Raw genomic sequence first — 16,754 nt, 5'->3', positions numbered from 1 at the left:
TTGGTCAGTCTGGGGGGGGTCCGTTCTATCCTGTTCATCTATGTGCCTGTCCTTTCTCCAATACCACATGGTCTTGATCAGTTTGCTTTATAGTGAGTCTTAAAATCAAGTTACATGAGTCCTGCACATTTTTCTTTTAAAAACTGTTTCAGTGATTTTTACTTTCTCTGACTTTTCATGTGCATGAATGATTTAGCTTATTGATTCTATCTAGTGTTTTGCACAGACCTTGACTGCTATTTTGATGAATGTATAGGTCGGTTTGGAGATATCTGACATCTTAATGTCTTAGCAATATTAAGTCTATGAACATTCCATCTCTATTTACTTAGGGATTCTTTGACTTCTTTCATCAATGTTTTATCATTTTCAACATACAGATACTACATGTTATTTTTTTAGACTTAACTGTATTTCACATCTTCATTGTGTTATTGTACACAGTATTACTTTTTCAATTTAAATCTCAAGTTTTTCATTGCTAACCTATGGAAATGCAATTGCTCGTGAATCCATTGGCCTTACTAGTCTCACTTGTATTCTAGGAACTGTATTTATAGATTCCCTGAGATTTTCAAAGTAGGTTTCCACGTGATCTGTCCATTCTGTGTACTATCACTCCCTGGCTGTCCTTATACTGCACATTCCAGCATGCAGCTGGAAAGGAGAGATGAGCGTGGACATTGTGGCCTTACTCCCAGTCTCAGGATGAAAGCGTCCAGTCTTTCACCATGAGAATATTGCCTCCACATAAAAGGGCAAGCAGGTATCTCAGCTTGATTCCCTCAACTAGTCTAGGGACCACTGAATAAAAAGACATTTAATCCAGCAGTCATGTAAATCAAGTTTCTTTACTTTAGCAGATTGCTCCTAGACTCTCTAGGTCTGTGGTGCATGAGCCCATCCTCTCTTTGAAGAGGCATTGTCGACTTCAGGAAAGGGGGCAGCGACACAAGGGAATGGATGGCATGAGGGCTCAGAGAGCTGTGGTCTCAGGGATTTAATCTGGGCAGTTTATTCATATGAAACCTCAACTATTAGACATGGATCTTGACTTGAGACAATGAACTGATTAATACCAAAAAGGTTGAGATATTTGATTTTTGTGTTTGTCCTTAAAATCATGCATATTACTTGAACCACTGAACTTTGTCTGGAGTGTGATTTAGAAGTGAATCTAGGGGAGGCAGTGGAGTGGACTGGGAGTTTGGCATTGGCAGATGCAAACTATTACATGTGGGCTGCCCTGGGGGCTTGTGGTAAAGGATCCACCTGCCAATCCAGGAGACACAGGTTTGATCCCTGGGTTGAGAAGATGTCTTGGAGGAAGAAATGGCAACCCACTCCAGTATTCTTGGCTGGAAAGTCCCATGGACAGAGGAGAGCCTGGCGGGCTACAGTCCATGGGGTCACAAAAGAGTCAGACATGACTGGGCATGCACACAATGTACAACAAACTGTTACATATAGGACAGATAAATAACAAGGTCCTACTGTATAGCACAGGGAACTACAGTCAATATCCTGTAATAAACCATAATGGAAGAGAATATTAAAAAGAATGTACATATGTGTATAATTGATTCACTTTGCTATACAGAAGAGATTGGCACAGCATTGTAAATCAACTATAAGCCAATAAAAATAAATTTAGAAAAAGGTTAAACAATAAAAAAGAAGCAAATGTAATGTTTTGAAGTATTAAAACTTTAAATGTGAATGCTATGAGTCTTTCTGTCTACAGTTATTTAGAAAAAAGAGAGGCCTTTTGAATGAGTAGATTTTCCTTGCACATGGAAAAATTAAAGACCATAAGTGTAATGTTGCTGAAAACAGTTTTACTGTTTGCTCAGTGGTTCTAGATAAATAAAAGAATTTAGTATCCAAATTAAAGGGTAAAAACCTTTTATGTCTTTGGATAAGCAGAATTCACCTGAAGAATGGAAAGCATACCACTACCCAGTCATCCTTTGAAATTTATCATAGATAGTCAACGTGCAAAGTAGTACCAGTGTCCTGGTGGTTCAGTGGCTAAGACTGCACTCCCAAAGCATGGGGCCCAGGTTCAGTCCCTGGCGGGCAAAGTAGATCCCACAGGCTGCAACTAAAGATCCTGCATGCCACAATTAAGACACGGAGCAGCCAAATAAATAAATATTAAAACAAACAAAAACCAAGTATATTAGCAATATGAGTTCATTCATGCTGAGATGACAAAGTGCCATGGACTGGGGGCTGAGACAACAAACATTCATTTCTCACAGTCCGAGATCAAGGTGCTGGCTGACTTGGTGTCTGGTGAAGACCTGCTTCCTTCCTTCCTGGTCCACAGATGACTTTCTTCTTGTGACCTCACGTGATGGAAAGGGGGAGGGGCTCTCTGGGGTCTCTTTTATAAGGGCACTAACCCCATCCAGAAGGGCTCCACCCTCATGACCAGATCACTCCCAAAGACCCTACCTCCTAATAAACCATCACATTGCAGATTAGAGTTTCAACAAATGAATTTTAGGGGGACACAAACATTCCATCCAAAACAACCCCAAAATGTTTACCTTCTAAATGTGATAGACTTTTAGTAAGCAAGGCCATACTTCATCTTTCATGAGAAGATCATCTGTGTTTTCATAAATATTTAGATGCCTATATGTCTGTATCTCAGGACTGTTAAAACCTTGGTTTACAGAGTGGGTTTTGCCCAAGAAAATCTGTTGGTTGACAGTCAGATTTGGGGGACTTCCCTGGTGGTTCAGTGTTTAGGACTCTGTGCTTCCAATACATGGGGTCCAGGTTCAGTCCCTGGTCTGGGAACTAAGATCCCACATGCCTAGTGTGGCCAAAAAATAAAATGGTTAGGTGACAAGGATTTACCGTGTAGCACAGGGAACTATATGAAATATCTTTAGAAAAAAAAAAAACACAAAGCATTCATTCCTCTGCTCAGCGCTGCCTCCTGCCCTGAGTTGGTGGGTGTTTTTTTCTTTTTTCCGTAGTTTTAAAAAAATATTTTTTTAGTTGTTGGCTGTGCTGGATCTTTGTTGTTGCACCCGGGTTTTCTCTGGTCGCAGTGATCCGGGGCTACTCTCTAGTTGCAGTACTCAGGGTCCTCATTGCGGTGGCTTCTCTCGTTGTGGAGCACGGGCTCTAGGGTGCACGGGCTTCAGTAGCTGTGGCTTCCGGACTCCAGGGCACAGGCTCAATAGTTGTGGCACACGAGCTCAGTTGCTCTAAGGCATGTGGGATCTTCCCGGTAGAGGGATGGAACCTGTGTCCCCTGAATGGGCAGGTGGACATTCCACCATTGAGCCACCAGGGAAGCCCTGGGCTGGTATTTTGTGCTAAAAAACCCTCGAGAAGGCAGGTGCCACCTGGCCCGCAGGTTCACAGGTGAGCCGGGCATGGCCTCTTACCTATTTTCTCCACAGGTGTGTTCAGAGGGAGGAAGCCTTGTCTGAGAAGCTGGTCCATCATCTCCTCATCGTCTGCCTGGATTTCAGAGACCATGTTACAGGGAATAAGGCCAAGCCGAGCACAGGTTTCCCCGCGGTAGAATCCATCTGCGTCTTTATCACCATACACCTAGAGTCATGGGAAGAAGGCAAGGCACTGGAGTGGCTGGTTCAGAAATAGATCAGCTCTGTTCATGCTAGTCACAGCTAGTCAGACACTGACTTGAAGAACATGGAATATCGCTGCTTGTGGGCATAAGTGTGTACACATGGCCCTCACCCTAAAAATCTGTATGTCTAAGAACCTGATTCTCCACCAGGGTTTGGACAGCCTCTGGAGCTCCCACTGAGCAAGGGGCTGCCAGGTGAGGCCAGGGCTTTGCTAGCTGAGTGCATGTGTGTGAACACACACAAGTTAAGCCCCCCGCCCCCCCAAGCCCACATGCAAGTGTAGTGTAACAAATGATTCCTCCACAAGAAGACAGAGCCACTGTCTGGCATTCTAGAAGTGAAAAACCTCAACTCACAGAGGGATTCTGTGTGTACTATTCTGTGGGGTAAGCATCACCATCCTTTACAGCCCCTGTTTTACTTAGCAAACATTAGGACCTCTTTCAAAGGTTATTGTCATTGCCCTTTCAGAAATTTGCAAACTTAGGGTTCAAGGCCCTTTCCCCTCTCCTAGGGAGCACCCCATGTCTTCCTTCTGACTCCAGACTCAGGCTCCTCCTCCACTACTGATAGGAGGCTGAATGTCAAATACAAGAGAAAGTAGCCTGTCCTTTTGAGGTATTAAGGCAGCTGTCCCCAAATTCTCTGGCATCAGGAACTAGTTTTGTGGAAGACAATTTTTCTGTAGATTGGGGGTGGCGGTGGTTTCCCTGTGATTCAAGCACTGTAGGGTTTGTACTCTTATGAGAATCTAATGCTGCCACTGGTCTGACAGGAGACAGAACTCAGGTGGTAATGTGAGTGATGGGGAGAGGATGTAAATACAGATGAAGCTTTGCTTGCTCATCCGCCACTCACCTCCTGCTGTGCAATCCGGTTCCCAACAGGCCACAGACCCATACTGGTCCATGGCCTGAGGGATGGGGACCCCTGTGCTAAGGCGCTGGGGTCTGGTGATCACCCCCTGCCCGCCCTCCCCCGCCACCTGTGCCCCCCGGGCCATGCCCCACCTTGATGATCTGCCCTTCTTTAAAGGGAAGCTCCTCTTCTGCAGCGTCTGGGTTCGGGGACATGGTAAGGGGGTCATAGTCAAAAAGGGCCACAAAGATGCGGGCTGGGAGCTCTTCTGCCCCAGGGTCTGTCTCTGACTCTTCGTAGAAGTCCGGAGAAAGCCGGTCCCGCCCGTACTCATCTGGGAGCGCATGGGATAAAGCACAGGGTCTAAGTGATTCCCGCCAGCCATCCTCCCTGCTTTACCCAGAAAGGTGAGCTGTTATACAAAGTGTGGTTTTGGAAAACGAAGAGGGAGGCACTTTAAGTATTTTTTTTAATGTGTAGCTGGGCTTCCCTAGTTGGTTCAGTGGTAAAAAATCCACCTGCCAATGCAGGAGATGCGGGTTCGATCCCTGATGTGGGAAGATCCAACGTGCCTCGGAGCAACTCAGCCCGTGTAACACAGCTGTTCAGCCTGTGTTCTGGAGTCCAGGAGCCGCAACTACTGAGGCCACATGTTGCAACTACTGAAGCCTGCAGCCTAGAACCTGTGCTCTGCGAGGAGAGAAGCCACCACAATGAGCAGCCTGTGCATCACAACTAGAGAGCAGCCCCCACCGGCCACAAGACAGAAAAGCCCATGCGGTAGCAAAGACCCAACACAGCCAAAACCAACACAATCCATGAAGTCATGAAAATGAACTCTTAAAAAAATGTGTAGCTCAGCATGCAGGCAGAAATGGATCACCTCTACAGAGATGGGTTTGAAAAGCTAAGAACTAGTATGAAACGTAGGCAGCAGGGTGGGTGTAGGCGTGCTGCTTGTGAAGACAGCGAGAGTGTGAAGACAGCGAGAGATAAAGGACTGTGTTTCAATGACCTCCTGGCAGGACTGGTCTGAGCACCGGCTGGGGGGGGCGGGTGACGGGTAGCCAAATCCCGGGATTAGGAAGGACCTGTTTAGGAGTCAAGCACAGAGACCCAGAGACCCTCTAGGTTTCCATTAACAGATAGGCCAGGGCAAAAGGATGCTGAAAGATGTGTTTGCCTATTAGTCAAAGTTTGATACAGGTGACTGAGCTGCTCACTTGGCTCCAAATAGGTAAGTGGCAATGAATGCATTACAGTAAATTAATGACTTCCTGGAAGAATTGAGTTTCAAGTCTGCCTACCACTGAGCGTCTAAAGACTATTTTTTTTGAAACCCTAGTATATATGCATATGTATTACAAGGCTGAACACCAAAGAATTGGTGCTTTTGGACTGTGGTGCTGGAGAAGACTCTTGAGAGTCCCTTGGACAGCAAACCAGTCAATACTAAAGGACATCAACCCTCAATATTCACTGGAAGGACTGATGCTAAAGCTCTTTGGCCACCTGATGCAAAAGAACTGACTCATTGGGAAAGACTCTGATGCTGGGAAAGATTGAGGGCAAAAGGAGAAGGGGGCAGCAGGGGATGAGATGGTTGGATAGCATCACCATCTCAGTGGACATGAATTTGAGCAAACTCCAGGAGATAGTGAAGGACAGGGATGCCTGGCATGCTGCAGTCATGGGGTAACAAAGAGACCAGCATTACTGAGCAACTGAACATCAACAACATTATTAAATATCATTATAGATATGCATATATCTCACTATGTATGTATACATTTATTAATATGCATATAGAGAGAACAAACATCTCCTAGTGAGTTATACTGTTTTGACTACATGAGAAGGACTCAGAACATCAGTGGGGAAGCAAATGAGAAAAACTCCAATCATCAGAAAGGAGGGTAGAGGTGGGACAGACGGCCGGTCAAAATTTGTGTCTCCAGTACAAGGAGCACAGGAGGCGGGACAAGAGGATGTCAAAGCTGTGTGGGTGACACGGAGGCTGTGGGGGGAGCCAGAGTCTTGGCTTCTTTCACCAGCACGAGCATGCAGTTGAAAAATAATAAAGCACTTTAACTGCAGGAAAGGTTGGTCTTTAAAATGCAGTGAACTGTTAACATTATTTGAATTCAGGATCCTCTTAGGATACCAAGATAATCTAAACATTCAGTAACTTTGCTTCTGCTAGGGAACAAAACTGAACAGCACAGCCTTACTAATTTCTTCACACCAGTTTTGATTTTGTTTATAGTCAACGCAGATTCTTTACCAGCTGAGACACCAGGGAAGCCCATGAATACTGGAGTGAGTTCAGTTCAGTCGCTCAGTCGTGTCCGACTCTTTGCGACCTCATGGACTGCAGCACACCAGGCCTCCCGGTCCATCACCAACTCCCAACTCCTGGAGTGGGTAGCCTATCCTTTCTCCAGCAGATCTTCCCAACCCAGGAATCGACCAGAGTCTCCTGCATTGCAGGCTGATTCTTTACCAACTGGGCTATCAGGAAAGCTCAAAGGGAACAAAACTGAACAGCCCGGCCTTACTTTCTTCACACTAGTTTTGATTTTGTTTATAGTCAATGAGAGGGCTTCCCAGGTGGTGCTAGTGGTAAAGAACCCACCTGCCAAAGCAGGTAGACGTAAGAGACACAGGTTGGACCCCTGGACCGGGAAGATCCCCTGGGGGAGGGCACAGCAACCCACTCCAGTATTCTTGCCTGGAGAATCCCATGGACAGAGGAGCCTGGCAGCCTGCAGTCCATAGCGTTGCACAGAGTTGGACACGACTGAAGCAACTTAGCACATATGCACACATAGCCAATGAGAAGATCTCATACTTTGTCCCCCTAGTTATTAAATGTTCTCTAAATTAAACAGCATGAAGATCATGGTACACCATCTCGTGACCTGTGAATATCTCTGTATGTGTAGTGATGCAGTGGTTTTTTCATGCCGTGGCTGATGGTAGAGAAAACCATTAGCAGCATAAGGATGCCTGTTTTCAATTCAGCTGGATAACCTTGGGAGTTTTGCAGAAGGAGCTTAATACAACAGCAGTGTGACCCAGTGGGTGCCATTTCAGCTGAGGGAAATGTCAATGAAGGAGCATTGTGGCTACAACTTTGGCTGCACCCACCCAGAGGGCTCCCAGGGCTTCCTTGACCAAGTTGACGTGATGATCGTGGAGTTGGAATGTATAGGCAAGCTCACAAGGGGAGTGTTGGGTAGGTCAATATCACTCTGGAAGACCTTTGGGTTACTCCTACAGTTCGCGTGCTCTCAGGAGTTGGCTCAAGTTTAGGCACTGTGATATGCGGAAAACTGTGCCTCTGTGTCTTTAAGTCCCAAATCACACCAAGCCCAAGCGGGAGGCATTAGGCATGGAGACCAGCAAGAGGATCTCAGGCTAGCACCATGCTCAGTGAGAACAGCAGGCAGTCACCCACACCGTTACAGGATCTCTCTCTGGTTTGCGGGGAGGAGCCGGGATGGGGCAGAAGTGGTTGGAGCACTTGGAGTTGGTGTATATAAGTGGAAGTGTGGGTATGATGTCACTGTGTTTCCTCCAGAGAAGGCGCATGAGATACTTTATGGAATCAGACCTCACGGGAAGAGAACAGTGGCCTCCATGGAATGTGTCCACACAAATCTGGCTTCACAGTGTTTGGAGTGGGTGGCTGGGAGGCCCTGATGCGGAATATCCTGAGCTGGGGTAGGAGGGGGTCTTTGTCAGGAAGCAGGAAGGGTCTGCACACCACATGCAAAGCTGAAGACCCGGACTTGCCCCTGGTGGCTCCCGAATCCACCTGTGCTGCCAGAATAAGCACTGTCTTCTATAATTGAACTGCTTCCCTCACGACCTGACCGAGGCTACCTGCCTCCTCTGTTCCTCTCCATTGTAATTTCTACAGGGAAACAGTGGGTCACCTGTGAAACCCACTTTAGAGCTGCTCCTCTTCTCCTTATAGGGAAACCCAGGGAGACGAGTCTCCTTTCTAGAGAGTCGAGTTTTGTTTAGTGAAGTCATTTTAACTTTTCCCATCTGGATATAGGGAAAATGTGCTGCATTTCCTTGCTTTGTAAGCTCAGTGGCCAAAATAACCCAGAAAATGGGAGGAAATGGAGATTTTCACAGTCAACTAGTAAGAGCAGAATGCTCTAGGATGCGGTATTTCTTTTTCAGATGGGTACACCCTTGGGCCTTTTCATCTGCCAGGTGAATAACTAGATAAATGCAAAGACCAAAAATTACACAGGAAGAAACCAAACCCAATGAAATCCTCATTTGGGGTCATTGATTAAGCTCATTTGGGGTCATTGATTAAGGTTATGAGGCTTTTGTTATGCTAATTATGACTTAAAATTTACTCGATATGGAACTACATAACTTTTATCTTTTTAAATCAGGAGGGGCATTGTTTTGTTAATTAAGGAAATCCAGAGTACATTTAAAAGTATAATATATTTTAGCTGTGAAGGCATTGCTTATTAAAAAATATATGTAGGAAGTATACGGTCTATAGACTTGAGTTTCTCCATAAAAGAAAAGGATATTTTTGGAGTTGGCAGATTTCTAAAGTATTAATTACTGATACTGGCACAAGAAAAATATAACTAAATAAACAGAGACTGGAGGAAAATAGCCTATTCACATGTCACTGACCATTCACTTCCTAGAGTTTTGGGCATGATTCTCCTCTTCTTTGAGTCACTTTTGTCTTTTGAAAATATAATAGGTTCTTTGGTCTGTGAATACATGTATATGAATATATAAAGCGATTGATACGAATTATGCTTTATAATTATGCTTTCTTGCCTTGCTCCATGCTAAGAGAACAGGTACAATAAAAGAAATTCTATCATGGATTTATTTAACACTTTTTTGGGTTCTATTATTGAGGATTTTTTTTCTTTGTGAAGGTGTTACCACAGCATTACTCTCTTTCTACTAACTTGAAGTGAAAGTCAATCAGTCATGTCCAACTCTTTGAGACCCCATGGACTATACAGTCCATGGAATTCTCCAGGCCAGAACACTGGAGTGGGTAGCTGTTCCCTTCTCCAGGGGATCTTCCCAACCCAGGGATGGAACCCAGGTCTCCTGCATTGCAGGCACATTCTTTACATCTGAGCCACCAGGGAAGCCCTCTACTAACTTAACTAGTGTCTTTCACTAAAATTAAGACATGTGCAGCCTTCTGCATTCTTTCCCTTAAGACAGATCCACCTGAAGGATTGTCCAAGACTCTGATGGGGAGACTGTGGGTCCACTTATGTGTTTCCTTTACTTCCTTGCCCAGTTGGCAATTTTCAACCCTGTAGACTTTTCTTCTCTGTCCTAGGAGACTGGAGTGGGAGACCCATGAGGCTTCCTCCAGAGGACACCCCTTCTCAGTACCATAACATTAAACTTCAACCACAGAAACAGTGGCAGTTCACGTAATGAGCATTCACTCATTAAAGTCACAACTGAATGAGCACTTAGGAACCAAACTCAACAGGAAGAACGGTCTTGAACTGGTCCTCACCTCGTTCCTCAAGACTCTACAAGTCATTTATTTTACAAGCCAGGAGATCCTACTTAACCTCAGTAATTGTTACAGGGGCAATTATACATAAATTAAAGATCTGAGTGATGTGGCACTAGTTTACAACACTCAAAAATAATGTAGGCTTAGTATACACAAGGGCTTCCCTAGTGCCTCAGATAGTAAAGAATCTGACTGCAATGTGGGAGACCTGGGTTCAATCCCTGGGTTGGGAAGATCCCCTAGAGGAGGGCGTGGCAACCCACTCCGGTATTCTTGCCTGGAGAATCCCCATGGACAGAGGAGCCTGGTGGGCTACAGTCTATGGGGTCGCAAAGAGTCGGACACGACTGAGCGACTACGCACCACACAGTATATATACAGAATTCTGCTAGTGGGTCTGTAATATGTGAAGTCAGTGTTTTCCAACTGATTTTATTTTTCAGCTTATTTTATTACTTTTTCGCTTAACTGAAAATAGTCTGTTAAAAGGTCCTTTAACGTTCTATGCAATTTTTCACTGATAAAAATAAAAACATTCTAAAAACTGTAACGATGGAAAAATAAACTTTTTTACCCTATTGTTTGGGTTCTACAGGAAAGAAACATCTAGAAGGAGGAGAAAACTTCAGGGGATCTGTATTGGTTCATAAAGTTTTTCATTATTTTTGGCCGATGTGAACAAAGCCCAGTTGTCTTTTAAACCTTAGCTATTTAAATGTGATTGAGGCTGTGTTTCCAGGTGTCTGGACTGTCCAAGGATTGCTTTCCTTGAGCCTTGTCCCACCAGATCAGTGTTTCTCTCTCATCTACTTCTGATCCATGAATGGGTCTCTTGCTTTATTTCCCTTGTGTGTGTGTGTGTGTGTGTGTGTGTGTGTGTGTGTGTGTGTGTGTGTGTTTTCACAAAAAGCTAGTTTATTTGTGCTGATTACCAGATTCCATTATCTTGCACATAATACTTTTTGGAACTGTTATGCCGGGGTTCATTCCAGTAATAGAAAGGTTCCCATCTGACCTTCGGCCACGCTCCCCCTCTTAGTGGACTGATGAGAATGACTACAATGACAGCTTTCAGCACGGCTGGCTGAATTCCAAAAAGTAATTAAGAGAATGGAATTGGATGCCGGAGGATGACTCATGCACAAGGAGGTGGCCAGATGGACAGACAGGGTCAACACACAGTTCAGGGCACACATTCAGGCCTCCTGCTGTTTTTCATAACTTTCAACCCCAGTTGCCCAAGTGTTTCATGCATACAGATAACTCTCCACTGGCTGGGGGCTCATTTAGGTATTTGGAGTTCAGCCACCCATCCCTGTCTCTGCTGCTCTGACCATGAGCATTTCAGGAGAGCATGAACTTAGGTGGGGAGATGGCCCATTATCATCTCTTCCATGCTTGGATGACAGCCTCTGCAGTTCAAAAAAATAAAAATAAAAATTGGTAGGGAGAAGATTGACGTCCAAAGTCAATATATTTTAAGAATACTTAAATTTAGGTTTCATTTATTTGGTTCTGTTTCTGCCTTCTTTTGCCATAAATAACCAAGAATCTTCTGTATTTAGTTGAAAATGCTATTCCTAATAATTTTTTTAAAAAAAATGTTTAGATTGAGCCATGTGCTCTGTGGTTAAAAGAAAGACGGAGGCCTCCATCCGGCTCACTAACCCGCAGAATGGACCATCATTGGCCGGGACCTGTGGGAAGCTGCACTGCCGTGGGAAAACCTCCGGCCCACGTGATCCGCCCGATCAGCCCGTCCTGCGGTCACCGGGTTTCCTAAAATCTAAAGACAAAACAATGACACGGTCATCAGTCTTGCCAGCCGTGGGAAGAAAAGAATTAACTCAGCCAAATCAAGTCAACTTAGAAGCAGAAGCTCTAAAGGCAACTAAACTTAGCTTTTAACTGAAAGGTTAGCTGAATAACCTGGAAGAGAAAAAGAGTGCTCACCCCAGGCACCCCGTCTTCTACAGCACAGTTGCTTTTCCGGGCGGGGCGAGAGAACCCCTCGGGAGGCATCTTTTTGTTGCTGGTACTGCCGCTGAAGCCAAATATTTTGAGCCATAAGTGAGAGTGGCTTAGATAAGCCTCGTCACGCCTTTGGTACCTCTTTTCTACAGTCTGCCCTCCTCCAGTGACCACAAAGGTGGGAAAAACACTGCATTTCCCACATGTCCCGCTTGGGCAAAGCTGTGTGCGAGGTTACCGAAAACTCAAAGACAGAAGTTTCTGTGCATGATCAGCTCTGAGCCTCATGGCGCTGTCTTGACGCTAATCCAAAGACTTCCAAACCAATCACATTTCAGGGCTAACCCGAACTATTCTCCTTTAAGGATAAGTTTTGCCTCTGATTCGTACTAAAGGTTCGCATCCTATGCGAGAATCAAAGCAAAACCTCCAGCTCACTGGTGACTTAATTGAGGAACTTTTCAGGGACACGTAATGAATCAGGGCTGGGAGCTTCAGAAATGAGTTTGAACAGGAAGTGGGCTGCAGTTTGCGGGTGCGTCGGTAAACTGTGGGGTCGGCGCCCTCTAGTGGACATGTCGCAAACTGCACCGGCTCAAGCCCAAGGCCTGGCGCCCTGGGATGTCTCACCTGTGTTTTCATGGAAAAGTTCAGCATGACAGGAGCAAATGTTCTGAAAAGAGGACACAATATAGAGATGAATGAAGCCTTGAAGGAATCCCTACTCTTGAAAACCACTCACAAGCCTGGAAGACAAGGCCCGGGGATGTGTCTAGAGCTGATGATGGAAAATTCATTCAGAAAACTGCTCTCAGGAAAGAAACGTGAAAAAAAAAAAAAACTTTGGAAACAAATGCAAAAGTGGATCTCTTCAATAATTGTTCTCAATTTTTTTTCCAGTTATGGATGAACTAGAAAACCAACCACAACCCAAAACCAAAACAACCACCAGGAAAAAACCCTCAGTAAGTAATACCAGTCTGTCATAAATACATCCCCACGGTTCATTTTGAAAAGGACGTGTTGCCAAACTTTGGGAAAATCAGAGTTCAGCTAACCCTTAATTAAAATTTAGATTCAGTTGTCCTTTAATTAAAGCAGCCATAATCATCATTGATTTGGAGGTGGGAAGGGGATCATTATTCTAAAGCAAAGTAAAGAAATCATCAGCATGGTGAAAAGATTGGGAAGCTTCATAAATCAAAAATGCATGGAAAATGAGAGAGAGCCAGCAGAGAGAGTGCCCGGGACGGGCACCAAAACAAAGAAAGAAGGTGAAAGAATGAAAACGGATTGGTTTGGCAAGCGGATGTGAGCGGGAGGTTTACTTCACACACCAAAGGGCCATCTGCAACCCGGGGAGGAGGCTGGGCCTGTCGGGCAATGGCCCTACTGTCGGGCATTTTTATGCTTTTCTTCCAGGCATCTCGGAAATCCTCGCGGCCCGTGGGCTCATCCCAGCGGTACTTGCTGGGGGTGGACCTCTCTGGGCTCGGGTGGGGCTCATCGCTCCTGACGACGTCACCAGGCTCCACTGGCTCCCCAAAATCCTCTTCGATGCTGCTCTGCCGGGTCAGCGTCCGGCGCCGGGCCAGCAGGGGCCTCAGGCTCCTCCTACAAGGACAGTGCCCGGGCCCGGGGCTGCACTGGGCATTAGGGCTTCGGAAACTAAATCGCATCTCCTCCTCTTCACTGCCGCAGTCCAGGCCGCTGTCCGGGCTCCTGGTGGCCGAGCGGCTGAACCGACAGCCTCTGTCTTCGAATACGAGGTCGTCGGCCTGGGGGCCCCTGGGTTTCACGGGGTACCAGGAGCCTTGGAGGGCCTCGTGCCCCCGGCAGGGCCTGGCGGGCCTGGGCTCTCTGGCCAGCCCCGTCCTGACCCTGGAGGAGGACCCTAAGGCCTGCTTATGCAGGAACTCACAAGACTCTCCGTCCTCCTCTGCTACTTCGGGGATACTGAAAAGTCTCTTAGTGTGATGGGTCTGTTGAGGATACTCGGGTAACTCCGAGAAAGCACGTTCAGTGGTCCTATTCTTAGAGCACTCCTTAAGGGCGGGGGGGGGGGGGGGGTGTTAGCACAGGTGCCGGGAGTCAGTGTATGATCGCATATGAAGGGGGGCAGAGGGAAGGAAAGAAAATACAGAGAGATTAGTCTCCGAGGCCATGAGGGACAGAGAGCATGCTTGTACTTGTGGTGGGGCGGGGGCAGATGGCATGCTCTGGCTGGGGCTCTGGAATGAAAACAGAATGGGTTACATGGATGGGGCCGGAGCCAGGGGGCCGAGCGCACGCAGAGCGTCCCGACGCCGTCAGGACTAGCCATGCAGCCAAACCAAGGAATGAGAGGCCGCTGGGCCGCGGGTGTGGGGAGGATGGAGGTAGGAGGCTTCACACTGACCGAGGCGCTAGGGTCTGTGACATGGCTGTGCCCAGAGGCCGGGGATGTCCGAGTTCACTGGCCGCTGGCTGCAGCCTGTGAAACTCCCAAGGCAGCTGCCCCGGGATGCCGGTGAGTGGAGACCATTCGCAACACAGAGGCCCCAACCCGGCCACGCTGCTCCACTCTGCTTGTCCCTGTAAGCACTCAGCATCCTGTGAAACCCACCTATGCCTCTCTCCCGGCTCAAGTGGAAGGGTGTGAACCCGGGGGACCTTGGCACTCAGCGACCCAAAGTCATTTGCTTGGCCCATGTCTGCAAAGGCTTGGGGCCCATCAGTCTCTCCTCCAGACCCCAGGCCCCAGGGCCGGGAGAGAGGAGCCGCATCCCCAGCAGTGTGGGCAGCAGGGGCTCAGGGCTGGCCCACCCAGATGGAGGCTGAGGGTGGACACCCCACACTCCCTGTCCTGGCGTGTGGTTCTCTCTCCAGGAATGGCTGGCACGCCCATCCCCGTCTCCTGCTGGCCATACCTCCTGGGACACCTCGCTGACTCCAGGAAGCCTGACCCCCACTTTTCCGCCCATAGGCCTCCGGGCATGTGCATTAGAGATGAGTTATGGAGGAATATCAGGATTTGCTGTCCTGTCCTCACCCCCACGCCGCCTTGCAGATCCCAGGCACATGATGGGTTTACCCAGTGCAGCGTCTATAGCAGGCCTAGAGCCCACAAGAAAGCCAAATGAGGAGCATGGCGCACGCTTCGTTCGTTTGCTATTGAGACCCTGAGGTTTGGGAACCCTGGGGTGAAGGGCAGTAAGGAAGCAGGAGCGGGGCGGGAGCTGGGTGGGGATGCACGGGGTTCCGTGGGGCTCCCGCAAGGGGAGGTGAGCCCGGGCGGCCCAGATCTGGGCCCCACGGAACCCCATGCATCCTGACTTTTAAAAAAATGTCAGAACCCTGTGGACGAAGTGAAGTGAGCTCAGCCCCACTGCCTGGTGGCCCGATTGTCCCAGCGGCTGCTCTAAGGGCGGCCAGTCTGGTGGGGGGAGGACGTGGGTGATTTTACGAACTAGCCCCTTTCCCTGGGAAAGACAAGGTGACCTTTGGTTTCTTTGCTAACAGTTGGCAGGAAGGAGCATCCCAGAAGCTTCCTCCATAAGGAGAAGTGGGGAGGCTGCCGGCGGCACTGGGGGGACGGGGGCAGACACTGCCTCATCAGAGCACCCAGCGGCAGAGAAGTGTGGGGAGGCAGGGGCAGTTAGGCTGGACCACGGGCAGCTTGGGGCCTTCCTCCGCCATGAGGTCACTGTGAATCCTGCTGGACAGTGGTTCAGGGAAGGAGGGACAGGGTCAGCCAGTGGGGGTAGCAGGGGCTGCAACCATGCGGGGTTTGCATAGGGATCTGGCATGTTCTTTGGTGACAGTGTCTCCAAGGCCCTGCCGGGCGCCTTTGCTGGGAGAACATAAGTCAGTCTGCTCTATGCAAGTGGGCACTGAGTTGGCAGCCAGATTTGGATGTTGCTTTCTGTCCACCATTCAAACTGCGTGGTTCCGTCTTCCTAGAGAAAGGCCGGGCTCTGGCACTGTATCCCCCAGCAGGACTTTCCTCTCCAAGGCCTTTTTCATTTGAAAACCCCCACAAAGGCCCAACCCGTCTATCTCCCCCGCTAGGCCTGCAGCTGCTGGAGCTCGGGGGCCACGTCTGTCCTCACCCCCCAGCCTGGCGGAGGGTCTGGTGCACAGGGTAACCCGCTTGTGCCGAGTGGACAGAAGCCCAGCTGGAGCAGGCGGTAGCAGCAGCGGCAACACAGCTTCTCAGACAAGGAAGGGGGGCGCACCCCAGGGGTGGGGTCCATGGGGACCTCGAGCTCAATCTCCATCAAGGTGACCCTCATCAAACCCCTCGCCAAAAGCCACATCAGAGGCAGAGCCAGAGGATCCCACGATCCCTGGTGGGAGGTGTCTGAGAAGGGGCCTGTGTGTGGACCCCAGGAGGTCGACTGACCCTCCTCTGACCTCCTCTGAGGTCCCCTCCCCCTGGCCCTCCAGCCGTCCAGCAGGGTCCACCTCGGTCAATTTCACTAAAGAATCTCTTCCCAACTCCCCAGCTGCCCATCTCCAGACTCAGAGACAGGCTCCCGCCCTCCTAGCGCCTGCTGCTCTGCAGACGGACATCGGCCAGGGGTTTGGGGCTGGGGGTGGAAGCTTCTCCATTCTATTCTTTCTGATTGGGTTCTAAGTACAGAGCTGGGCGACCCAGGGATGCCTAGTGGATTCTCCCAGACTCCTTCACCCAGACTTTTGGCCAAGAGGAGGGACGGGAGACCCCGAGCGCAGATTCAATAGCGAGAGAAGCCCATCCAAATCTGGGGACTGTGCCT

At 48.3% G+C, this 16,754-nt stretch overlaps 1 protein-coding gene across 9 annotated transcripts in view; it reads right to left on the bottom strand.

Moving 5' to 3' along the window:
• Positions 1 to 16,754, bottom strand: part of RIMBP2 (RIMS binding protein 2) — a 124,204-nt gene that overhangs the window by 14,722 nt on the left and 92,728 nt on the right. For 5 of the 9 annotated variants that reach the window (XM_070475057.1, XM_070475055.1, XM_070475056.1 and 2 more), the window contains 3 exons: positions 11,692 to 11,809; positions 4,631 to 4,812; positions 3,411 to 3,579 (listed from right to left, as the gene is read on the bottom strand). In XM_070475057.1, the coding sequence (XP_070331158.1) occupies positions 3,411 to 3,579; positions 4,631 to 4,812; positions 11,692 to 11,809 (469 nt within the window). Of the gene's footprint in view, positions 1 to 3,410; positions 3,580 to 4,630; positions 4,813 to 11,691; positions 11,810 to 13,331; positions 14,040 to 16,754 lie in introns of all 9 variants that reach the window. The other 4 variants (XM_070475052.1, XM_070475050.1, XM_070475053.1 and 1 more) reach the window with 1 other exon arrangement.

Source organism: Odocoileus virginianus, chromosome 12, assembly GCF_023699985.2.
Source record: "Odocoileus virginianus isolate 20LAN1187 ecotype Illinois chromosome 12, Ovbor_1.2, whole genome shotgun sequence".
Taxonomy (NCBI): domain Eukaryota; kingdom Metazoa; phylum Chordata; class Mammalia; order Artiodactyla; family Cervidae; genus Odocoileus; species Odocoileus virginianus.
The sequence above is the reverse complement of the archived record's forward strand: the minus strand, read 5'-3'. Positions and strand labels throughout refer to the sequence as shown.